This window comes from Sciurus carolinensis, chromosome 3, assembly GCF_902686445.1.
Source record: "Sciurus carolinensis chromosome 3, mSciCar1.2, whole genome shotgun sequence".
NCBI lineage: Eukaryota > Metazoa > Chordata > Mammalia > Rodentia > Sciuridae > Sciurus > Sciurus carolinensis.
The window spans coordinates 171,868,452-171,895,387 of record NC_062215.1 but is presented as its reverse complement, the minus strand read 5'-3'; the positions used below and the strand labels follow the sequence as shown (position 1 = coordinate 171,895,387).

Genomic DNA, 26,936 nt, shown 5'->3' with positions numbered 1-26,936 from the left:
TGTTTGGGTTTGGTGCTGGGATTGAATTCTAAGCCATACGCTCTACCTCCGAGCTACGTCCCCAGCCCTTACAGAAGATTCTTAAGAGAAGCAATAATCTACCTTTTCTGAGATACTAGATCAGAAACAATCTCTCCCACCTCTTTTCTTTCCCTCTCTTTCTCTAATTTAGCCTAGTGCCTGGAACATAGCGTGGTGCTGAAAGTACAATATTTCTTATTTGAACTGAGGAAGCCTGGGAAATGTATCAACAAATCAAAACAAATCTTAGACATACAGCTACAAATTATACAATTTATACATTAAGGTTTTACACAAGGTCTCTCACAATATGGTTTGTAAAATGTATAACCTAAAAACTTTTTTTTTTGTCACAAAGAAAGAAAAGTACCAAAGGAATAAATCTGAAAACCCAAATATGGAATATTTAGAGCAAAAATATTGAACATGACAAACCAACAAATGCCATAATCTTTCATGATTACTGAACTACTATACCCAGTTAGTTATAAGATATGTGCCAGCATTTATAGGGATAGGGATAAGTGCACATCTAATAAGTAGTTCCTGGGTAATTTGTGGGTACACTAACAAAAGAAGCTAAAAGTTGTCACATTTGAGTGTGTGTGTTGCAATGTCCTATTATAGTTATTCACTAAGCGTGAACTCTTATCTACTTTGAATTACAGGCAGGGTATAGATAGAATCAGAGGAATTCAATGTAAAAAACAAATCTTCAAGAAATATGAACCAAGACCATTCATCATTCCAAGGCTGTTGTGATTCATTCAGGGAATCCTCTTTGCCTTGGTTTTGGATATGTTCGAAATGGTGCCTGGAAAATCCATGAACCTCATCGTTCAATCTTGTATTCCCTCAGGCTGTAGGCTGCTCCACGGCCTATTGCTCCTCCAATTCTGTTCATGATGCTCCACTGTTCATGAGACCTCTGTCTCTGAAGTTTCAGAAGGGAGGTGGCAGGGCAATCTAAGACTGCTTTAGCCCCCCTAAGCCTCAAAGACGAGAAGAGGAGAGAGGACAAGTTTCAGGAAGTCCAGCGGGCCAAAATCTCTTCTCTTGCACATTCCAGCTTTATACAGCCACCACCTAGATATCGATCTGCATGCAATTCCATTAATATTTTCTGACAATTGTTGCCCTACCAAGGAACTTTGAAACAACACCAGTTTTAGAGACCAGGATCACAGAACTAACTTGAAAGAAAAGCTTCATTGTGTGGGAACTGAACCGTACGACTCAGCCTTTATCAACACATATGTTTGGTTAGAGAAAATACCTAATTATTCCTTTTCCAAGTATTACTTGTTATGTAGGAGAAAAAAACCCAGCAGTTCTCTTTCTTTTACTTCTTCAGTGTCTTTTCTTCATGCACACCCGACAGCGAACTTATTATTTTTTCTAACTCCCCAGCTTTCACAGTTGATGGAACAGGTTTTCTGAAATAAAACAAGCAGTGGCAACAACAAAAACCTAATTAACTTATAAATAAAAGGGAAGTACTTGCTGGATATGAATTTTACTAATATATCTGTTGTAAATTTATTACAAGAACATCTTTCATAAAAGAGGTAAATTTCTGGAAAGATGAGATATATGTGTATAGATATCAATCTATAAATCTCTCTGATAGTATATATATATATAATCATTTATCATTTAAAGTTGTATTTCAGGCAGTCACTTGGAAAACATTGTGGCCTTGATGCAAACTTACAAATCATCTTCTTTCTAATAAAAACTAGTTCCCACCCTTTAAATAATCTGTATTATTCACAAATCTTCTAATACAGTACGCAATCATTTGTGGCTTTATTTGGTAATTTATTATAAATTTATATATAAATATTAACTATGTTTAGTGATAGTAAAAATCCCACATTTTGTCTATAGTTCAAAACCATGGTTACTTGTTGACTTCAAAACGCTTGTGAACTAGGAGTGCCAAGCTAAACAGGTTTTTTATTGGCATGGGGTGGGGAATTAAATGTGAGAACATCAATACACAGGTGAAGAATAGCTAACAGAGCAACCTTTGGAAAGTTCTGTAATTGAGTCATGGATTAAGCTTGACGTTGAATAGTTACCTGAACATTCTTTCTGGGTTTAATGAAGCCAACCAGAAACTGTAGGAATTGGAATAGTAGTTGCATGTTCCTCTTCCATGACATTCTATAAACGGACTGGCTCGGAATTCCTCCAAGCAGGAGCCAGGGGATGCCAGTGCTTGCCCAGCGCCCTCAGAACCTGCACTTGTGAACTGTCACAATAAAATCTGAATAAAATCTCTGTCCACTGGTGTTCAAATGTTCAATTATCTACTTTTTGGGAGAGTAGGGATTAATATAAGACTGCAGGGAAACAAACCAAAGAAAGCGAATTAAACTTATGCTTCTTTATCCAGATTTGCTAATATTCTAGCTAGCTTTCAGGTTGTGATATATCATCAAAAAGAAGGAAAAGCTGTTCCTTTTGCCTGTAATTACCCTTTCCCAGGTCTGATGGGCTTTTATTGTCCTTCTAGCATCAGCTTACAGGTGACCTCAGGAAGGCTGTCTTTGACCTCATCTCTATCCAGCCTCTGACGGAACCTTGCCTGTTTTCCTCCATAGCACCCATTGCCACTGGACTTCTGCTACTATTACTGTGATTTTGTCTGTTTGCCCATTGCCTGTCTTCATCACCAGGATATAAGCTCTGTGAGAGCAGGAACTCTGGCCCCTGATATTCTTAGCACCTGGAATAGTCATGGCACATGGGAGTGTTCAATACAATTTTTAAATTAATGAGTACAGGACTAGAGAACTTTGAGCAAAGACAGAGTGAGCATATTACAGAGTATGAATGATCACGTGTGCAGTGGTCAGCTTTGCACATGGTCAATCCAGACTTCATTAGCACTTATATCTGAGATATTTTTCTTAAAAATGCTGTTTCTCTTCATTCTCACCTTCATAGGAATGTCAAAGAAGCACAAGGCACAAAGATTCTGAAGCAGACAGGGCTGGGTTCAAATCCTAGCTTTACCACTCAATAGTCATGAAACCTTGAGGAAATTACTTCATTCTTATCTGTGAACTGCAGATGATGCAAACTACCTTTCAGGGATGTCTTTAGGATTATAGAGGCAGAATATTATAGGATATACAGAAACAGACACACACACACACACACACACACACACAAAAGACAAAAAGGCATTACCAACATGTGGTAGTTGCTATTCATCTAAGTATTGTCTTGAGAAGTCTATTATTTTAATGCTTCATTACTCACCACAGGTAACACTGTTTGTTTTAAATTATATTTATAAATTGTCAAATATAATGGTGTCTTGTGCACAGTATCAGCATCCATTGTGGGGACCATATTTCACCCAGTACAATGTAAGACTCTGCAAGGAATCCTTACTATAGATTTGCTGTTCCTTTTCTCCTTACCATGATGAAAGAAAATCCTTTCCAGAGGGAAACCCAGCCATGGGGACATGGGGGGATGGTGGTGGTTTGGCTGTGAACAGCTATGGTCATCGCAGGACCTTCACAAACGGTGCATCTGTGACATGAAATGAACATTATGCTGGCTGGCATTGCCACTTTCTGCTACATTTCATTCCATTGCAAGCAATGCAATTCATTTGGTCATATTGCAAAACTAAGGGACTGAATTTTTACCTGCTAATAAAAGGCTCCAGGGCTCTGCCAGTAATTGGAGTCATGTTCATTGGCATCAGAGCTGGTGTTGACAGCCAGTATGAATAATCATTCCGAGATGCAAAATTACATATTTCATTGATGTCACAGAATAAGAATGGCATCGTGGTAAATCGCTGCAGACAGCTCCCAAGAGTTCCTAATTCAACATGGAACTGAATATTACTTGAAGTAAATTAAGATTATTCTATTAAGACAGAGAGGCAACCTGATCAAAGGCAACACAAGTTAGTTGTTTGCAAAATGTCACATTGAAAGACTTTAGTAATGATAGAAATCAAAACCCCAGCTGCAAGCAAATCCTCCTTTTCCTATCCTTAATACTTCCTACGACCCTTTTTAATCAGTCTAGAACTTGGGGGCTGTTGTAGTTTGGTTGAAACAATGTCTTTGCTTCAAATAGTGACAGTTACTCATAATAGCTAATAGCCATATAAAATTTTCTTAGAAAAGATCATTTGGGGATTAAAAAGAAGACAGGTGGTTTAAGTGAAAATGGTTTCCATTCAACCTGACAAGCTTGACTCCTTCTAGCATTTTCCATACCAGAATGAAACTTAGACTTCAGGTCAGTTGCTCTCTTTAAAATCTACTGGAGGACACTCTAGGATGTTTTCACTTATCTTCAGAGGAAGCACCCCACACTAATAAGTCTGCAATGGGCCTATGGAGCAAAAAAACTGGAAACTCCAACCAGAGCATTACCAAGGTCTTGTCCATGGGCTTGCTCGTTCCCTTGTACAAAGAGAAGAGAAAACCCACTGTAGAGAGGCTCTGTCCCTTCTGGACATGAGGGGATCTTTGTCGCTTGACTGTGACGCGTGAAGACAAAGCCCCTCCTCCTTGTCTCGGTTGCAGGCAAGCCTGGATCTCCGGGTTTTCCCTTCAAACCTGGCAATCCATCTGATCCAGGTGGTCCTTTAAAAACCACATTATAAGTGTTGCAACACAAACAGATACTCAGACTTGTTTTCCGAAGTATTAATTTAAATGCTTTTGTGTGTTTGTTAAGTTTCAAATACAGAAAGGAATCCTAGAGAAGTATGGCTTGTAAAACGATCAAGACTTATCATTAAATGTTAACCAGTTAGTCTCACAATCCTCTTATGATTGATATTTGTGTGTGTGTTATCATGATGTTTTGAGACCAGGCCTTCTTTATCTCTGAATTCCCTCGTGATGCCTAGCACAATGGCCTGTAGTTGGTAAGTGTCATATACATCTTTTATGAACAGATTGTGGGTCCCCCTACAATGCAAGGGAAAAGAAACCAAATATCTACAATTAGAAAGTCTGTTCAAGTAGATACTAAGACATTACTAATGCTGTGGATAACAATAAACAGTCATAGAAAATACTGGAACTTCTTTTTAAAGGTGTAAACTTCAATAAAATTTCTGATCCATTAGTAAGGCAAAAATTCTCATGTGTTACTTAAAAAACCCACAGTTGCCACACTTTTAATATAGGAGAGGCTCATATTCTTTACTTTTCCTAACCGCTACTTTTTATTCACAGGAGGCTATAATCGATTCCAAGCAACAGATGCCTTCCAATATCTGCGTAGGAGTTGTAATGTGAGTAGCTGAGTGGGACAGGAGATGGAGGTGCGCTTCTATGCTAATGTTCGGTGTCCAAGGCTATTCTGCACCTCCAAGAAAAGGGCCGAGGCTGTCAGTTGGTCAGTCTCACGAGGCCTCCATAGTGTTGGACTGTGTCTACTTACTAATAATTCTCACCCTAACTGTATTATGGCTATGGTTGTTCTTGATGTTGCCCCATTCTGAAACCCTGCCTTGGTCATTGAAGTTTATAAATTAATGGAATTATTCATTAGGACTTTATTTTTTGTCTCTTTAAACACATTGTTAGGAAAAATGTAAAGATTAATAATACTCTCATGAGCACTTGTGAAAACACTAAATCAAAAGTAACTATGTAGTTAATATTAATAGCATCATATTTGCATTTTTAAGATTAAGTTTCCATTCTTTATTATATCTGGGCATATGTACATACAAATAAGTTGGGAAATCACATGTAGAAGTTTTTCTTACTTTAACAAAGTCAGCAATCCTAAAAATATAAGATTGGGATATTTCAGTATTTCTCAGAGGGGTACTCTGAAACTTTTACAGAGGTAAATTTGGATCCAGGTGTCAAACTGACACATACAGCTTATGTTCAGACATATTTAAGAGGCTCCTTTCCAGGATACACACAGGAATTGTTGAGTGGGGTTATGGATTGTGTTAATGAAGGGATATTCAGAGGTGAAATGACTGGACTGTGAGAGCTGTAACCTAATCAGTCCATCCTAGCTGGAATGGATGGACTGGGTGATAATGGTGGGCATGTGGGGCATGGATGGAGGAGGTGGGTCGCTGGGGACTTGCCCTGGAAGGATGCATCTTCCCTGTGGCTCCCTCCCCCACTCTATCTGCTTCCCTGCCACCATGAGCTGAGCAGCTTCCTCCACCGCCACCCTTCTACCATGATGTTCTGCCTCATCTTGGGCCCAAAGCAATGGAGCTGACTGACTATGGACTGAATCTCTGAAACTGTGAGCGCAAAATAAACTTCTCCTCCTCCAAGTTGGTCTTGTCAGGTATTTTGGTTACAGTGCCATAAAGCTGACTAAAGCAAGTGATATTCAACAATGGTGTAGTTAAAAGATGGTTTTCCTAAATAAGGATACTAATTCATATCAAGATAATATTTTCCTAACTTGATACTCATATAACTCTCCTATATGTAGTTATTAACTAACTATATCTATATTTTAAAATATTGACCTTTCTGAAAATGGACACCCATTAGAGCTTCATTAATTCTATCTGTCCTGAGACTAAGTTGTCCATCAGGCTGAAAGCTTGAAGTACATATGCTCAAGGCAGGAAAAACAGTGTGTTCCAGTAATTGTTAATTTCCCATCTTCTTCCAAACGAACTTCCAAACAAAACAAACTGAAAGACCCATATTACCCTTGTGCTCACACACCCACGTAAGGCCTCCCTCTATGTTGAAACAGCACTCCTCCAGCAAAGGAACCAGGCGGGGTGTTGGTTTACCTGGCTCTCCTTTGTGGCCTTTGTGGCCTTTTTCTCCAGGTGGTCCGGGAGTTCCTGGTTTTCCATCCTTGCCAGGTTTACCTCTTGGCCCACAGGGTCCTAGGCAAAAACCAATGGTGCCTTACATTTCATCATGTCAGGATCACAAGTAAGGTGACCACCATCCTAGTTAATCTGAACTTCCTCAGTTTCAGCAGCGAATGTGCAGCATTCCAGGATGACCCCCCCCATCCTGGGTAAAGTGGGATGGCTGCTCATCCAACTTGCTACCTCTGCCCACCCCTCTAAAAGACCCTAAAACGAATTATTTGTATATCAAATACAGAAGATTAAAATTGTGCTGCCATTTTGATTTATCCTATTCCAGAACTGACTATGGCCACATATTGCTCGAACTAATAGGTAGTATCTCTCTTATCTCCCATTGATCACACACATTTACAGCATAATAGTTCTTTTCAGAAGTCTATTGTAATATGTTAAATATTTGTAAAGGGCTTAGTTCAATTTCCAAACACAAATATTTAAAAAATATTTTAAAGTAATTTTTCCTAACATAATGCTGTACAAAGTATTAGAAAAATCTAAATTCATAGAACTTGGGTATTTATTTAGGCAGTCATTTCAAATCAGAGCTCCAAGGCTGACAGCTGTCAGAGGAGATAGACACAATGCCTTTATCTAAATAAAAAAAGTACATATTTATATGTACTCATATGTGTATATATATGTATATATATATATACACATATAAATATGTATATATATGTATATATATGTATATATGTATATGGGGTAGAGAGAGATAGTGTATGTGTGTGTGTGTGTGTGTGTGTGTGTGAGCACCCAAGTTTATACTATATACATCAGTTTTCAGTAGATTCCAAGGTCTTTTATTTGCTGGTCAAGGGTAAATGAGCTCAATCCTAAAACTGATTATAAACAAAACCCACTACAATGTTTAACATTTTCTGTGTAGTTATATCATTTGCCTCCAAAATGCTTTCTAGGTATCATGGTTCAATCAGTTCTGAGATCCAAGTCACTGCTGCCAGGTTCACACCTGGGTTTCCTGGTGACCCCGCTGGCCCAGGGTCTCCTTGCATCCCTGGTTGTCCAGGTGGGCCAGGTGGCCCTGGGCTTCCTGGAAGGGAGATGACCTTAAGTGTGCCAGGATCTCCACGTGCACCTATTGATATAAAATAATAATAAGGTGGCTTCATGGACAAGTCGCTCTTTTTTTCATGGACAGCAATAAATAGTATGGAGATATATTTACCAGGTGGTCCTCTTGGCCCAATTGGTCCTGGAGGTCCAACTGTTCCCAGAAATCCTGGATCACCCTTCTCTCCTTAAAAATTAAAAAATGAAGGAAAAGAAGAATGATTCAATTCAGGACAATTGATTTCCTGGCTCTAAGGATAAATTATGGAAGTTATAATTGGAGTTTTATGTCACAATATGATGATGGCCACAATTTAAATATGTTCACATGGGTTCTGGCATTTGTTTGTACATAATGAGTCATAATCATCATTCTATTAAAAAAAATGCCCCAAAGTAGGCATTTAGAACTCATATTTTAGTCAGGGGCTGTGGTGCACACCTGTAATTTCAGCTATTTGGGATGCTGATGCAGGAGGATGGGAAGTTGGAGACTAGCCTCAGCAACTTAGTGAGACCCTATCTCAAAATAAAAATACAAAGGACTGGGTATGTACTCAGTAGTAAAGCACCCTGAGTTCAATCCTCAGTACAAAAGAAGAAGAAGAAGGAAGAGGAGGAGGAAGAAGAGGAGGAAGAAGAGGAGGAGGAGGAAAAGGAGGAGGAGGAGATGAAGAAGAGAAAGAAAAACATGAACTTTTATTTTAACATTGAAGGTTCCTACAAGTTCACTTTTTTAGTCAGAAACCAATTTAATATTTAAGGCAAAATACAAAGTCACACTAAAACCTATTTTAACACCTGGTGAGTTATAATGCTTAGTTGTCATAGTTGTTTACTTTCTCAGCTTATTACTGTAGCCTTACCAATAACCCCGAGTACGTTTTGTCAGGAACTCTCAGGAGCATACAGAGAAGGTTCGTTTGATGTGAACTACAAATTGGTTGGTATTTTTCTTTATAATCATAATCTTTTACACAATCGAAAAAGGTTACCAAGAGCTTTTTATTTGGAAAAATTCTCTGAAGAATTTTGAAATACTGTAGACATTATACTGATTACTTAGGAAGACTTTAATTCTAAATGTGATACTAATAGAGAAATAAAATAATTAGAGTACCAAAAGTTAACTGACAGATACACTATAAATTGTCCCCTTGATACAACAACTGAAGGAAAAGCACGAGTGCCTACTTGTATCCACAAGAAACCAAACTGTTTTTCCCTTTGGTGACTAAACATTTCCAAATAAAGAAAAGCAAGCTCGTTAGTAGCTTCAGCTGATGGACTTGTTCTGAAATCTAGAAGAGCATCTGAATATGATTATGGAATATTAAAAAAAACTGATTTAAAGAATCTCCTTTCTAATTATTTCTAAATATTTCACCAGAATGTTTTATTTACTGGATGTTTTATACATATTCAAATTATAGATATTTTTTTCTGAGGTTGGGAAAGGTGATGGTTTGGCAAATTTTGCCCAGGCTGCCTGCAGTGTTCACCCTCCAATGTCCAGTGAGACGTCTGAGAATGACTTGCTGTGATTTAGTCTTAGCACGTTTGCACCTTAGAGACTCAGCGGCTGAGTGTATTTAGAAACCCACCTGTCTTCCTTGGGACCTCCCTTTCCTTCCATGAAAATGGGACTCTGTTCACATTATATACACTCATTACTTAGCATCCTATAGACTGTGATGAGGGAGATTCCTGGCCCGACACAACCAACACCAGAAGAATTAACCAGCTAAGACAGTGACCCAAATATTCTAAACCTTATTGAAGGTCATAGCACATGTTTTTTTTATTTTATTTTTTAATTTTTTTTAGATTAAGAATATAGGAGCCAAGGATGTAGCTTAGTGGTGGAGCACTTGCCTAGCATGCACAAAGCCCTTGGTTCTATCCCCAGCACTACACACACATAAACACGCGTGCGGGCGCGCACATGCGTGCCCCAGAAAAATCTGCATATAAACATTTTCTTACTCCCCCCACTAACAATCTGGTGACAACACTTTCAGATTTTTCAACTTTTCGAAATTTTGAAAGTAACAAGCACAAATGGTAAAGTACACAGCTAGAAAGCAGTACTCTTTTTTTTGTGAGGTGCTGGGGTTAAACCCAGGGCCTGTGCATGTGAGTCATGCACTCTACCAACTGAGCTATATCCTCGGTCTGAAAATAGCACTCTTAATATTAATGTAGCTCCCCTTTCCGCATCTGGGCAAATGTCAATACCCTAAAAGGTAACCACTTTAAGCTGTTTCTGTTTTAAGCTTTTCTCTCATTTCCATCCTTAAATTATAGTTCTAATCCTTAAGTCCCATAGGCTTGGGTGCTGGTGGAGTCTATTCACGTTGAGGTCCTATTTGTATAGACTCATGTCTGTGGTGTCCACAGGAGTGCAGCAAATATTTGTGTGCTCTAAAATGTGAATTATAAAAATTGTATTTGTATATAAAGAGCAGTATACAAAAACATTACCTTTCATGCCTGGAAATCCATGGAACCCAGGATCACCTCTGAGCCCTGGAAGACCTGGGGTACCTGGTGCTCCCTATATTCAAGTAGAAGGGAGCAGAACCACAGATGAAATTTTCAAATCATAATACGGCATTTTTTAAGCAAAAAGAATGCAATATTTATATTCGATGAGAATGAGAGGAAGTTGACAGACATCATATTTTACCATTCAATCCAATGTTTCACCTACCTATAACTCTGTCACCTAGACCTCTCCTTAGGACTATTTAAAAAAATAATTAAAAGAAATACAAATTTCCTTTAGATCCCAGATCTGAACATACTTTCTAAGGTCACTATATGTTTTTTAGTATTGAATTCAATTAGCTATTTTGTGTCCTAAATGGATTGCTCAGTTCTGGGGGAGCTTTTAGGAAGAATAAGCACCAGACCACCAGAATGAGAATTATTATCTGCATTTGGAATCATGGCAGAGAAGAGGGTGCCTTGCTGGTTCTATTAGGCTAGAGCTAGAGATTCCTCCTGGTGAGAGTGATAGGGGAAGTGAAATGTCCAGAGATGGCAGTGGAAAGGGAGAAAGCTCTTGACAGATACATTTGACTGGGACGCAATGACCTGAGTGGGCAGAAGATGCTACCATCATGTGAGGCTCCCAATGTTGCTCCTGAGGCCATGAGATACTCAAGCGAGACCATACAAGGGGAGACCAGCAGAGCTCCTGAAAAGAGCTATATGTCTAAGTGTTTGTTAAATCTACTCTCACAGGGTCCCCAGGAATTAGAAAGAATGCTATTGAGAACAGTGAGCTGAAAGTCATGAAAAATGCCAAGAATGACAAAACCTGCCTTTGAGCCAACTCTCTGTGGAGGAAGAAGAGCAAAGAAAGAACAGTCCTATTGCTTCACTTACCTTAGCCAAAGGGCCAAGAAGTGGTAAGTCCTATTGCTTGGATGAGGTAGTGTGGGGCTAAAAGAGGAGGGAGAGGAAAGACGACCATGTGTTCAAGGACTTTCTGTCTTCTGATATCTGCCTCTGATCTTGAGCCAAGGGAACTAAGGAGGGCCTGGTGCCAGGACCAGTCCTGATGTGGGAAGGAACTGCTTTGTGCAGAGAACTGTTAAGGGTCAGGCGAGACACCCATCAAGAAGAATTATCTTTCAACTGCAAATGTGGAAGCTTTTGACGTGAAGTACTAGGGGATTGAAAGGTGAGATTGCATTTATAAAGCAGACTTTCAATCTCTGGAGTCCCTGGAAGAACTTAGAGGCCATCACAGATCAGTGCTGACAATTGTCAAAGTATCAAGGAGAACATGAGAAGCACCCACAGAGTGGAACCAGACAGATACCTCATTTTTCAAAATAAATTATCTTAAAAGGTAGATTCTAGAACCTAAATACCAAGAGGACTGAAGACAGCTTAACTTGATCCCTGACAACAGTCTTACAAAAAGTAGCTGTACATTCGTCACTCACGGGGGTGGGGGAGGAGGCAGCTGGAGTTCGGCACAGGGTTCTGTATTTTCCTATGAACTGTCGAAGCACGGGTCTCTGTCATGTCTGTGTGTGGAAATGCCTGCTGCACAGGGCAACCGGGATGGATTTAAAGCTTGGTGAGTGGCCAGATCAGAAGGCAACTCAGGGATTAGTTCTAACTTATAGAGAGGACTCTGGGCACATGGAGCTGCTCTGTCAATGGTTTTTGAATAAATAAATGATGTCTTGCCTTCTTAGTCTAGAAAACTGGACCTCATGACTGACCTCTGCTTAGCCCTGCAGCCTCCTCCTGATGTTTTCTCCCTGCTACCTCAGCCTCCAGGGACAGGATTGTGTGCTGGGTCATCGCTCATAACACTCATCACCTCTGCTCTGGAATCTCCTTTCCTCCCAGCTCCCACCTTGACTTGTTTTCCTGGGTGACTGCTATGCATCTTTTCAGACTCAGGCCAGGGGTGACTTTTCCCAAGCACCTTCCCTCCACAGAAGGGATGAAACACCGTCCCGTGTTCCCTCAGTCCTCCCCCTTTCCTCTCAGCATGCCTGTCTTGTGTCTATCTTGTTCCCCTCTATTGCAGGCTCCTCAGGGGTAGAGGACTGTGTGCATTTACTGTTCTGTCCATCAGTACAGAGTAGATGCTCTATAATGAACATCAAGCCACACTGACCTGTCCCACTTGTCTCCAAGAGACTAACACACACAGAGGAATTCGCACATTGAATAGGCTACTAAGAGGATGCTGGGCATGGGGCAGCGAGATCTTAGGCTGGGAGCGTGGGTGGGTCTAAATGAATGGGATGGCATCCCCAAAAGGTAAATGTAAGAGTTCTGCACATGAGTGACAAATACCAACAACACAAAGCAGGACAAGAAAAACATGGAGCAAATGTAGAAGCAGTTCATGAGGAGAAGGCACATGAGCTCATCTGACTGTAAGTTCAATGTATGATGATGTGGTGACGGGCAGCAGAAGGGCCCACGAAATATTTTAGGTTGGATTCCCACCATGGCGGTGTTCAGGACAGTGAGATCTAGAAAACCCTCTTTTAGTCACCCATGGGCGTGCTCCTTCCAGAGGACTTTCTTCTCAGGGGCCACATTTTAAAGGGAGATTGACAGACTAGGGCATACTTAGAATAGAGGCCAGGTTGATCAGCAATTTGACTCACTTTGAAAGAATCAGGTATTTATTTGTGTAGAAAATAATTGGGAAGAATGGCAGCTATTACAAATGTTGGAAGTATGTGGCGGGGAGAAAATAAACAGACAGGATAGTGCAGATTGCTTGGAAAGCCTATTAATAGAGGGGAACATGATGTCATTTTGGACAGTTCTAAACTAGGTGATTTTGTCCACTGGAACTGTTCAAAGTCTAAGTAAGCAAGAGTCAGGAATGCTGCAGAGGTGATTCCCAGAGAGACCAAAGTTTTAGAGGCTTCTCCAGGGCCAGATCTTCCCAACTCTTAGGATTCTTTGATTTCCTGAACTCTTGTTCTTAAGTGCACTGCACAGATGCGTGACAAATGCTAAACTTGTGTTGCCTCCAAGTGCGTTGATCCTGGTAAATGACTCACAAGAGAAAATAATACTCTTTGATTAATAATGAACAAGTATGAAAATTGACCATATGAAATATAGTTATAACAAGTCAAAATTGCATTAGTAATAACTCAAAATAATTTTCCACACTTACCGGATGACCTGGTGGCCCTGTATCCCCTATAGTTCCAGGTGGACCTTTTGGGCCAGGCTGGCCCATAAATCCTTTGTCACCTTTTATGCCTTTTACATGACTCCCTGGAGGTCCGGGGGGACCTGGATCACCTGAATTCACAAAGAACCTGTCATTATTGCCAGTAAGGGATCCTGGAAAGTTCGATCAGAGATTTTTTTTTTCAATAAGGTGCAAACCCTGTACCTTATCATTGCAAATATCCTTTCCCCCGCTGTGTGTGATGGTACTGTGGTAAAGACAGACTAAGATAATGCCAGGAAAGCACCCAGTACAGTTAGGAACAGCTCCTCCCTGCGTATAATCTATTAGTATGCCTGGGCCCTAGACCTGATCTCTAGTAGAAGCTCAATAAATATAGGCCCTTCTCTCTTCAAACCAGTGATTTGTACCTACTAATCTTTCAAGCAGGCTGCTGTACCTCACCACCACCAACAGTCTAATAGCTGTGAGAACAGTGGGTTCGGGAAGAACGGAGACCAGAAGCAAAAAAGAAGCAGTGAGGTCACACGGGGAGGATGAAACTTCAGATGGCAAATGTGACTTTCATTCTATCTTGCTTAAAAGTAAGCCCTCTACCTGGATTTCCTCTTGAACCTGGTGGACCACGATTTCCTTTCTGGCCAGGGATGATTGCCCCAGGCTGACCTGGTGGCCCTGGGGGTCCTCTTATGCCAATGGGTCCTTGAGGCCCAACATCTCCCATGGTTCCCTTCCTGCCAGGAAGGCCAGGCCAGCCAGGGGCTCCCCTGTCTCCCTTGGCACCTGCAAACAAGAAGCCTCAGTAAGTTTCTGTCACGCTTCTGTAGCTGGAACTTCAGTTTGGGGTTATCTTCAATAGTGTAGGCACTTTGCTTGAGAGTATCAAGATTCACAACATAGGTAGTTTTAGAAGAGACTGGTAATGGAAATATGGGTCTACAGTTCTTCCTTCAATGTAAGCCACAACTACTGTTATCTGATGGATTCTAATTCCAATGACATTGTTCCATTACTGATAATTCAATAGAGCATTAAAAGTGAAACTTCATGGTACTGATGTGTGCATTTCAAGTACTGTCCAGCTAGACCAAGACAAGGAGCAACAGAGTTACAGTCCCATTTGTGTCTTCTGGTTAATTCTTCCTTAAAATGAGAACACTTAGTCTGGAATGGTCAAATTCAGCAAGAGTTTTGATTCATCAAAGAAGAGCCCCCAAAAGTCACAACTTAACGCTGATTTATTCTCTTTCATCTCAGAAAATCTTCAAGAGATTGTGCTTTGACATTTGTGATGAAAAATGTACAAACTGCAAATAATCTCTCCCTCCTCTTTCCCATCTCTGTGCTGATCTTGAAGAGAGTAAATGGCATGAAAATAGCAGACAAATTCAAAGAAGGATGGGGAAAAGCAAAAGGCGAGGCTGGAGGCTCAGAGGGAGGACTTGGGACATTGTTATGTGGAAAAAACTGAAGAGTTATGATGAAAATAAAATTGATGAATGTTAAATATCTAGCCCCAGTCCGTCCACATCCTTCAGCTTCTTAGTGCTCTTTTTTTTTTTTTTTTTTCAGACAAAGTATTTAGGTGACTTCAGCTCACTTTGAGCTCTGTGATGCTGTGTTTGAATAGCAATGATCTGAAGCACCCAGATGCTTGGGTTGTACGTTCTATGTTCATTAAAACAATTCCTTGTTCTGCAAAATGATTTTTTCTTAGGATTTGGAGGATAAACTAATTGAATGGATTCATACCTTCCAAGTCTCAATGAACTCTTCATGTTCAACAACCCTGGAGGGACTGAGGTGCATGTTCATTTACTTACACATTTGTTATTTTAAAGGCATTTTTACCTGAGGTATGATCATCTTATGTCAAATTTTACTTGTGATGAAATGCTATAATGTTTTTATTCCAAAAGATTAGATTTTGAGCTTAGCCTAAAAATATGAACAGAAGTTTTTCCTTTTTCCCAGAATTCTGGAACTAGAGAGTGGATAGGGGAGGGTTTTCTGCTGTTGGGGCAGGAGGGATCTGGGACACATGGAAACACAGCTCAATAGGAAGGACATTCATCAGGAAGCAAAGGGAAAAGAGCAACTCTTGTCTACTTTCATATTGAACTCTTGGGTCAAGAGGCTGCTCCTGTTCTGGTGAGTTTCTCAACAGCATTGGGCTCCTCTCTGCTGGTTTTCTCAGCAGCAATAGCTGAGGCTTTCAGTGGGTCTAGGTTCTTTGCTAATGAAATACTTCTATGCATAGGACCCAAGACTGAGAAGAAAAGGTGCAAATAGTCTGATATTTCCTTTGGGGACGTGGCTCAGTGATGAGCCCTTGCCTGGCACATGTGAAGCCCTGAGTTCAATGCCCAGCACCAAATAAATAAATGGAGCCAAAAGAAGGTACCTATCTTGTAAGACACTGGCACAAGAAATGCAGACTTGCAGTCTTTCAAACGACAAAACTGTGTATATACTTTGAATGACATGTTTGGTAAATTGTCACGTTTGAGTCATTGAGAGAGTGACTGGGTAACAATAGCAGGAGCCACAAACTCAATGTGGGGGCAGGATCGAACCTGTGAGGACAACAGGTGGGAAGGGACTGGTATTACTACTGTGTCTTGAGCCCCAGGGAGGCATGCTCATTGAGAAGCCAGCAATTCTACCTGCATCCTTCTCTGAGGAGCCACACGGAAATCATATGGCAACAAGGCAATAACATAAGAATTATTTTTAAAAACAGACTTTCATAGAAGGAAATTCCAAAATTGGATCACGGTTTCTAATCCATTCTCTTTGTGGTGGTGACAGTGAACACTTTGAATTGAATACTAAGACTGTCAATAAGTTATGTTGCCATTGAGACTTCTTCAATTCACTAGGTTAAGTTTATTTAATACAGCAAGTAAATCAAACTGGATTCTGTCATTGGACATGTGCTTCTCTAGGTCAGGAAAGAACTGCTTACCTGGAGCACCTGGGTTCCCTCTTGGACCTGGATGGGCCCTCAGCAAGCCTGAAAGAGAGAAGTTTGACATTTAATATTTGGTTAATTTCATTACTTTATAAATATGATTATATATGTGTATAAATCATGTGTATAGCATATATATGTGTATATATACACATACATATGAAGGAAGTTTATCACATACCAAGGACATGTTAGAAAACATTGGTTCTATCACAGAAAAAAATCTTTAGAGCAATGAAGGATTAAAATGTTCCTAATGATTCTACTCAAAACAACATTAGTGGATCAAAGATAATGATCAAGGCTAGGTGTGGTGGCATACACCTGTCATCCCAGCTATTAGGCAGGAGGAATGCAAGTTTAAGGTCAGCCCCAGTGACTTAATAAGATCCTGTCTCAAAATCAGAAGTAGAAAGGACTGGGGATGAAACTCAGTGGCTCAATCCCCAGTAGCAAATGTGTGTGTGTGTGTGGGGGGTAGGTAATGAGCAAGTTATACCTGTTTCTCCTTTTTCTCCAGCTGGACCAGGAATTCCATCATGTCCTTGGTTACCTCTTACCACCTATTGGTCCAGGAAGTCTGGGAATCCTGGAAGACCTGGAAAAAAAATAATCATTAACCAAAACAAATCCATGGCATTTGAAGAGAGGACTTACTTCCTACCAGGTGACTAGTGTAAATACAGGGAAATGTGCAGCTTTTTGTCAAAGGTGCTAGCTTTCAGAGCTATAGTTACATGAAGCTAGACTCATAGTGGAAAGCATGCACAGATTAGTATTATCACGGGAGGTGATTGTGTTTGGATGCTCAGCGGGAAGATATGAGGATCAGAATTCGAGAAGTGGAAACATCTAACTCCATTGCTGTACTATTTTTTGTGTCTGGGTGCTGAGTAACTGGAATTTCCTTCTAGAGGAGCAGTAAGTGAACCTCAGGAGAAAATGTGCTTCCCTCAAGAAAAGGGGCAGAACAAGTACAAAAATGAAACCTGGAGGGCCTTTTATTCCTGGACGGCCTGGGAAACCTTTGATTCCTTTAAGTCCCAAGTCACCATCAGGACCTGGCTTTCCTACAAATGGAGAGAGAGTGGAAGGAAAAGCAAACACGGAACAATTAATGCTTATAGCAGGGTCTGAAAGGTCACTTCCTGCGGTCACCTGTGCTCCAGCTGGCCTCAAAGAATCTCTGGTGATAGGTCCCCTCAAGCTTTTGTCTTGGCAGCTGTTCTCCCAGGGACCCACAGCAGAGAGGTGTCAAATCATTTTCAAAGCGCACGTATACCAACCACGTGGACCACTCAATATCTGAAGTGCTGTTTCCATTGTAGTTAACTACAAATACATTGAAACTTGTAGTGTTCCAACAGATAGTTTAAATGCTGTCTTAAATTAAGACCTGAAGTTGCAATCCAATAGTCAAAGCAATTGTTTTCAAGAAAATACAACGAAAACAAACCTAAGCTGTATGCTAATAAGAAAGCAATCCACTGTTTAACGCAGAAATATGCCAGAAAAAAAGAATCAGAATGATGTGTTAGGGTTTGAATTGTGTTGTCCTCAAATTCATATGTTGAAGCCTTAACCCACAGCTCAGGATGTCACTGTATTTAGAGATGAATTGTTGAAAATTAAGTAGAAATGAGGTCACTAGGGAGGGTCTTCATCCAATGGAAACACCAATTGAGTGGTGTCTTCATAAGAGGAGTTTAGGACTTAGACACTCAGCGGGAAGACAGGGAGAAGAATGCGCCAAGCAGTGAGATCTCAGAAGATACAACACTGCAAATTGATCTCAGGCTTCTGAACTTGAAGACCCTCAGGAAAAAAATTTCTATTGCTTAAGTCACTCCACCTTGGGTATCTATTAGGGAAGTTTGTAAATCCATACAAACATAAGATCATGCAGGTAAGTAACACTTCATATCATAGGCTGAATTTGTTGAGGTAGCAGTTCAGAAATTTTGCCCACCGAAGTATGTTTTTAGATTTCAGTTTCCCAAACACTAAAATTAGACTCCTCTTGGATAATTCACTGTTTCTTAGTATCTTAGAATTTCAAGATCCAAGTCGAATGAAAACAATGGTAGCATGTAAGCATTCTGTTTACAAAGAATACTCCAGGAGGCTCGAATTACCACCCATAATGCTTCCAACTTTCAGAACCTTAAAGCCAAGGCTCACCTGGGTGGCCAGGATTTCCTGGACTTCCGGGGGCTCCCTCAGGTCCAGCAGGCCCTGATGTTCCAGGCAGGCCAGGGGGCCCTCTTTCTCCTTTCTTTCCCACGTCACCTGGCAATCCTGGATCCCCCTTAAATTCAGTCAAACACCTTTAAAATTCTCATATAAGCAGGATATGTGATTAGGATTAAGAATAAACTTTGTTCATTAATTCATTCATCAATTCGTATCAAGTTATCTGCTATACCCAGTACCACAAAAGGTGCTGGGAATAAGTTGGTTACATGGTTTGTTGGTTACAATGCAAAATAAAAATGTAGCTCTCTCTCTTTTTGTTTTTTTTTAATTAATTCAAAACAGCAACAGTAGAATATTAAACCAAGCCCAGGTCCTTCTTCACAGGGGACCTTTGTGATGACACAGGCTGCAAATCCTTGAAGCTGGCTCTTACCAGCACGTGATGATTCCCATCCGTGTGTATCATGTACGGATACCATCTCATATCCATACATGATACATACAGCCCTGCCCTCATGGAGCTTCAGAGACCAGGGGGGAGATAAATATTAAACAATCACACAAATTTATAATTATAAACTATGATGACTGACTGGGGGTAAGAAATAGCTAAACCAAATGGATATATGTACTATAGTTACTATGCATATAGACTCAGGTATGTCAATCACACATGCAAAAAATACTTTGAGTGATTTAATAGTCATTAAATCTGTACTTCAGTCTAACGATAAATCAGAATACATGGGTTTGATGGTGACTTGTAAAATTTCCACTGTAGCTAAACTGTTATTATTTTTTGCTAACCTCGTAAGACCAGCTTATGCACAATTCTAAAAATTGTTTCTTATGGTTACCTGTGAAAATCTTAAATTTAAATAGAACAACAAATTAACTGAATGTGAATAAAGTCAAGTAGAATTCCTCACTGAGAAAATTTCTCAGTGGAAGGAGTCTTTTCCTGGATTCCTGAGAATTCAGTCTAAATGAAAAGGGAAAAGAAAATTTGTGTTCCAACTAATAAAGGGTTATTTTCCTGGATCCATGCAGGATCTAAAATTTTTCTTTCTTTTCTTTTTTTTTTTAATAATTACTACTGGAGAATATGAAAATTTTAAGAAAAGTAGTATTTTGTTGGCCCAAAAGAGAGGGAGAAGGTTCCATAAGCAATACTTGTATGTTTGGAGTTGTATATTCTTGAACATCTGATGGAAAATACAGGTTCTTCCATACAAAATTTGTATTCAAACACTTTGCATCCAGTTTCAGGAGGTAGTGTGTTTCTTGGGATTCCATAGATTCCTCTAGGGATCCAGGGAACCCATGTTAAAAACCCCTATGTGGGAATTTCTACTGTTGTTCTATAATGGTCTAGCTCTGGCTGTTAGTGTAACTATACTTAACAGAAAGGTGAAAAAAGCATCCAAAGCCTCCTGAAACATTTGATTGCTGCTGCACACAACACACTATCAAGAGCTTTAACCTCCAACCTCGATTTGACAGACACAGCACAAGAACATGAAACAAGATAAAAATGTTCTGCATAATGAAATGAAAATACATTCTATCAACCAGAAAGATAAATGTATTCATCTTAGAATTCCATTTGCTTTTTAATTAAACTTCTTTATGTCTTTTATGGTGACTTAATAAGACAAATGTTTTGATTATAAGATTTGTAAGTCTGTGTGAGATGAGGTCCGTGGCAGAGACTAGACACTTTATTTCACAACAGAAAAAACCCTGCCCTATCACATAATGTGGGCTTATCATCACTGCCTCCTTCTGGAAACACACTTAAATTGCAGGGACAGAGAAATTTCTTGGTGGCTGAAACAGGATTCTGTGGTAGACAACTGACTGCTAGAGAGGCATCTCAGTTGTGCCTAAAAGTAATAAGATTTTCAATTTCTTTGCCCACATTGAATCTGAATGCTTATTAATATTTCTGTGGGTTTCCCTCACTCCCAAACATAAATATTTCAGTGGCCTATGTACCTTTGGTCCTGGTGGTCCTGGTTTTGTGTCTTTTGAGTAACCTGGTTCTCCCTTATCTCCTTGGAGACCATGAGTACCTGGGAAGCCTGGTCTTCCAGCAAGACCTGGAAGTCCTAAAGGTCCTCTTTTTCCTTTAGAACCTGAAATAAGAACCATATCAGATAAAATAGGTAACATGGAAATCTTTAAGCATTCTTCTTGTGCCTTCATGAACTTGGTTTTTCAGAATCACGAATACATCAAGAAGTTATGATATGTAATTTTTATACAGCATAAATATTATTGTGTTCTCATTCATGTTCTAGTTGCACAGAATACCTGCATCTAACAGAAAATCTACTTATTTTCGATGAGCATTCTTATAAGTGGAAAAGTAGGACAACATGTAGCATAGAAAATCTGGAAGTGTAACCTGTTGTCAGCTCATGGACTCATAACAGGACCTAATGCCTTACCTGGCACACCCATGTTCCCCATGCTTCCTGGCACACCACGTGGTCCTGGTTCTCCAGGATTCCCAGGGCTTCCTGGATCTCCCCGAGGGCCTTAAGAACAAAGGAAGAGGAATATGTCCTGCATAGTTCCTAGGCATAGTAGGTGCTCAATAAATATCTGTTGCTTGCATGAATGAAAATCCAAAACAGCAGGACTGCTGGTATAAGTTCCTGTTTAGCTCTCTTTATGCTTTCTGATAAAGGCCTGGGTACTTAAAACACGTAAAACTAGAGAAAGTGATATTCTCATCAGCAGGTCTAGATTTCAAACATCAAAGTCATTCTAGAACCAACAGCAGCAGGAAAGGGTGGGCTCTTTCAATTATACAGTAATATATTTCCAATTGCATACTGGAATTTTATTGCCATGAAACATCTTTGTTACTGAAGTGGTTGGGGAATGAGGGACCACTTTAATAGTTTAAAAAATTACTTTGCAACTGGTCATGGTGGCACACACCTCTAATCCCAACTATTCAGGGAAGAGTTTGAGGTCAGCCTGGGCAACTTAGCAAGATTCTGTCTGAAAATAAAAAGTAAAAAGGACTGGGAATGTAGTTTAGTGACAGAGTGCTCCTGGGTTTCATCTCCAATACTGCACCAACAAAAAACAAAATGAAACAAGAAACACAACTTTGCAAACTCAATAAGTTGTTTAATAAAGCAAGGGCAAATCTGAAAACCTCTAGAGCACTAATTTTCAACTTTTACATATGATATTATAACAAATTATCATTTATAATACAGATCAGCCATTTCAAAATAAAATTTGAGTAGAAAAGGAACTATGTGTAGATTAGTCTTTTTAGGCCAACTATGAAACACCTTCATTTTGGTTTAATTTAGAAGAAAATTTCTGATGGAACACTATTAAAACAGGCTTCATATTCTACCCAATAAGTATAGAAGCAAGTTTTATTACATGTAGAGCTAGGAAAATTGAAAAAATGGCATTTCTATTGAGCATCAGCAATACCTGGTGGTCCTGGGGGTCCAGATGGTCCTTCACGGCCTTTTAAACCTGGAAACCCTGGAATGCCTCTGTTTCCTTTCTCACCTGGATTTCCTGCAAACCCTAAAGTTAAAAACCAGATATTAAAAGTACAGGTTGGAATTTTATCTGACTCATCCCCATCCCAGTTTAAACTGCTGGGATATTATTATACTATAGCCTAGCATGTTTATTATGAGCATGGACAGATGAGGGTCTGTATCTTTTTCAGAAGAGGATTAAGTGAGATAATACGTGTAAAGCACTAGCACAGTACCTGGCAGGAACTAGTTCCCAGTGCGCACTAACAATTATCATAATATCCAAATGTTAAGAATGTTTTAAGCTTTAGTGGCCTAGAGATCTCTTCTTTTCTTTTTTTTTTATAGTAAAGCACAACACTATGTACTACACAATTCTCATCTAAACAATTTTATTCTCAAAACATTAAGATTATTTTCTAAGTATTAATTAAGTCAAAAGCCCTACCTGGAATCAGACTGTCAATCAGTGACAACTCCGGGGTTTGAACCTGAAGGATTATGGAAAATAACATCCCCCAAGACAACCCCCAGGGAAAACAGGAGGACCAGTGTGGCCCGGGAGGAGGGAGGGATAATAAGGCAAAAATTAATCCTTCCCAGTAACAATGAGACCTGAAGGGACGGAGCGCTAGCTCCTGAACTTTAACCTTTCCCATTGCCAATGAGTCCTGGAAGAAGAAAAGCAAATAGGGAAGCTTTGGGTAGCAGTGTGTCCCAGAGGAAGATCAGCAGAGAGCTCTGACCCAGCACTGAGCGTGCATCCCTTCCCAGCAACAATAAGTTTCAGACTTCTTATAACTTTTCCCCTAACAGCCCAAACCAACACCTTCTGCTTCAGTCTCCAATGATGAAGCCACCCTCGTTGAAACCTATAAAACACAGATCCCTTCTGAACCCGGGGGCCATTTTCTACCCAGAAAGTGAAGCCATTCAGTGCCTGACTCCACAGCTGAATAAAAGACAATGCTGATCCGTGAAGTTTGTTCCCGTCTCAGTCATTTGTGCTTACAGAATCCAGTAAAAAGCTCATGAACTTTCCAGGATACCATTCCACTCGTCCTAAAATTACAGGTTTGGTCATATAATTCTCCTGCTCATTAATACTCATTGAATCCCTTTTGCCTACAGAGTACATGGCAAACTCACCTGCCTGGATAGGGTATTCCGGTCTGCATGGTTTGGCTTTGTACCTTTTCTCAAGCAAATTTCCTTCCCTTGACTGTTGTCCTGCCTATGAACTTATTCATCCACTCACATATGGATTGAGCATTTAAGTAGTAGACAGGTCTTGTAATGAACACTGGAAATAAAAATAAACCAGGCTTCCTTTCCCAAGTTTTTAGTGTTTAATTGGGAAGATGGCCAGCTAAGCAAGAAATTACCACCAGTGAGATAAGTTCTGAAATAGAATTCGGCACTAAATGCCACAGAGAAGAATTTCTGGAAGAAGGACTGCTTTTTAGCTCAGCCTTGAAGTTGGAATGAGAGTTAATTGGGTGGAGAAAGCATGGAACGAGACAGGCTTCCCAGGCAAGAACACAGCACATGCAGAGGACTGGTACGTGGCAGGGGGTAGATTGTTCTGTTTTGCGTCTTTATTTTTTCTATTTGTGCTATTTATCACAATCTATGAATACATATTGTTTAGTGTGTTCATTTGCTTCAGTCCGCAGGACAAATCTGGCTTGATTTTATGAGACTTGAGAGCTAAAGATGGTTTGCACATTGTTAAAGGGATATCAAAACAAAACAACAAACATAAGCACAATCAAAGAAGAGTATACAACAGGGGCTATATGTGGTCCACAAAGTATCAGATATTTGCTCCTTGGTGTGATGGGCTGACAGATCTGGCTCCATGAGAATGTTATAGGCCAGACTCTAAGAGAAATGACTAAACAGACTCCATTTTGCTCTGAGACTCCATGTTACGTAGGAAATAAGCTTCTCCCATGGGAACACCCCGCCTCTGTGCCCATCATCAGTTACTTAGTGTGACATGTTTAACAATACAGAATGACAGGATGTAAAGAAAAATTGCTCTCTTTTGATTCCTATTGCTGCTAAACAATGTACCAGGTGAACAGTGATTGTGTGGATGTTAGTAACCATTATTTAGTTTGTACCTAGGTAAGGGTCATTTTGACCCACTTCCCCCTCTGTTGGTGATCTCATGATGTTAGTGTGTAATTTTGAATCATAGCAACAGATTGATGTGATTTTTGGTGTAAGAACCCCTACAACCCTTTGGTCAGGGCTGTTCTCCCAATAGCCATTTTTTGGGGCATTGTGTGAGACAGTCAGCCGGTCGACTTAATAAAGACTCTCAAATTTGGTGATCAGTGGTGATCGGTCTGTTCTTAAGTTGCGCCCCATAACACTTGGTTTGTACAAATATTTATAGACCCTTTCATGCTTTTCTCCCACTAACAATAAATTTCTCCATGATGGGAGTCCAAGTTGGCTTTTGTCACTTCTGCGTATTCAGGACCTAATAAAATGCCTAATCCATAGACTTCAAAAAATAATTGTGATTACACTCCATTTATTATGAACTATCAAAATGTATAAATGTGTTCTACTCTCATGTACAACAAATCAGAACAAATAAATAATAATAATTGTTGGAAAAAATGCTTTTTGAGCCCATAAATGTCATGTTGCTGCAGATAGGCAAAGGGCAAATGGTCAAGATACTTGTATGCCAGGCTGAGGAGTTTGAATTCTTTTTTTTTTTTTTTTCTTTTTGCAGTACTATAGATTGGACCTTAAACTTAGGGGGGCTCTACCACTTGAGCCACCTGACCACCCCTATCCCCACCCTCCACCCTACAGCCTTTTTATTTTTCTGTTTTTTTTTTTTTTTTGGGGGGGGGTGCAATGTCTCAGTAAGTTACCCAAGCTGGTCTAAACTTGTGATCCTCTTGCTTCAATCTCCCAAGTAGCTGGGATTACAGACATGCACCACCATGTCAGGTTGCGGTCAATTCTTAAAGCCAGGAGAGCCTTGGAAAGAGTCGCCTGCCTTCCTTTCTTCTCTTCTTTCTTCCTTCCTTCCTTCCTTCCTTCCTTCCTTCCTTCCTTCCTTCCTTCCTTCCTCCCTCCCTCCCTCCCTCTCTCTCTCTTTCTCTCTCTCTCTCTCTTTCTTTCTTCTCTCTCTCTTCTTCTTGTTAATGCACTATAGTTATACATAATATTGGGCTTCATTCTGATGTAATTATTCAAGCATAAACTCAGAAGCTTATCTGAATTTCACTCATGATTTAAATTCTCTCTCATGGAAGTTTCTCTAGCCTAGTTGCAGTGTTTTCTGTTTCTTTCAATAACCACAAGGCCCCCTGCCGGGGTACCCAGCTGCACAGAGAGGAGACCAGTTATGACCTTGCCAATGAGTCACAGCAGCATGAGGCCCATCTCTACCACTTCCTGTCAGAGTGGCATTATAAGTAACTTGACCTATTTCCCATCTGTAAAATGGAATCATAGCAATTATAGTATCTCCTCCTAGGGCTGTCGTGAGATTAAATGAGTCAATATTTGAAAAATTTAGAATAGTGCTTGCACATAGTAAATGCTATGTAGGTCTTTGTTACATAACAGAATAGTACTAATTTGCAATATCATATTATTTATTATCTTTTCATACATATGACTAAGTTTCCCATGCGGATTTCTCAGAGAGAAGACAGCTCATTTGTGACCTTGATGTCTCTTTCATATCTGCAGTGGATATCTTTGTGTCAGAAATTCAAATTTTTGTAAGTGGAGCATACTTAATTTAGAAAGGCCCAGATAATTTGCTTCATTTCTGTTGTTCAATCTGTGCTCCTTGTTATGCATTCGAAACACTAAGAGCTTTGACACATGCTGTAATTTGTGTGAGTAAATTGAAGAATTTTGTTGGAAGCATAGAATAGCATGTGTCCCCCTATATTTTACAAAGGAATTCTTTAATTGTAAAATTAGTATTTATTGCACATTTAGGCTGTGAGAGCCAAATTTTGGCTTATGTAGGCACAGATATGCTATTCATATTTTTTTCCAAATGTTTCCAACACTGTCCAAATAACGTAGAATAGTAAAGTGGTATCCATGCAGACAGTCAGTGAGGACTGGAAATTTGGGCTAGTATTTTTTTTTCATATCTTTATTTAAGTTAGATCTAGTAGAGTCTTTTGAAACCCATCTTACTTTCTATTCCATTGCTAAAAATGGTGTACAATCTTCTGTTTGCACTAGAAGTAAAAGATCTCTCCAGTAGTAGCTTGAGTGGGAGTATAACAAAAGGCTTTTACTTCCTAGATTTCTTTTGTGCAAAAAAAAAAAAAAAAAAAAGACAAAAAACAACTTCCTCAGGGTGATACACACCTGTAATTTCAGTGACTTCTGAGGCTGAGGCAGTAATTTAGTGAGTCCCTAAGCAATTTAGCAAGACCCTGTCTCAAAATAAAAATAAAAAAGGGCTGGGGAAGTAGTTCAGTGGTTAAGCATCACTGGGTACAAAAAACAAAAACAAAAACCTGTGATAAAATTTTTCCCAGTGATTCTTTTTTCAGTTGGCAAATGAGTTGGATTCAA

The 26,936-nt window shown here is 39.7% G+C and overlaps 1 protein-coding gene across 1 annotated transcript in view; it reads right to left on the bottom strand.

The window, feature by feature from the left end:
- Nucleotides 1-1,371: 1,371 nt before the first annotated feature.
- Col4a3 (collagen type IV alpha 3 chain) overlaps nucleotides 1,372-26,936 on the bottom strand; it is a 134,600-nt gene continuing 109,035 nt past the window's right edge. Inside the window, 19 exon segments of the mRNA XM_047546603.1 lie at nucleotides 1,372-1,404; nucleotides 1,406-1,457; nucleotides 2,106-2,278; nucleotides 3,459-3,573; nucleotides 3,693-3,870; nucleotides 4,437-4,649; nucleotides 6,803-6,901; nucleotides 7,866-7,991; nucleotides 8,082-8,153; nucleotides 10,451-10,523; nucleotides 13,641-13,771; nucleotides 14,259-14,444; nucleotides 16,630-16,677; nucleotides 17,135-17,233; nucleotides 17,625-17,705; nucleotides 18,817-18,943; nucleotides 20,830-20,969; nucleotides 21,285-21,374; nucleotides 22,300-22,398. Coding sequence (XP_047402559.1) covers nucleotides 1,372-1,404; nucleotides 1,406-1,457; nucleotides 2,106-2,278; nucleotides 3,459-3,573; nucleotides 3,693-3,870; nucleotides 4,437-4,649; nucleotides 6,803-6,901; nucleotides 7,866-7,991; nucleotides 8,082-8,153; nucleotides 10,451-10,523; nucleotides 13,641-13,771; nucleotides 14,259-14,444; nucleotides 16,630-16,677; nucleotides 17,135-17,233; nucleotides 17,625-17,705; nucleotides 18,817-18,943; nucleotides 20,830-20,969; nucleotides 21,285-21,374; nucleotides 22,300-22,398 — 2,135 coding nt within the window.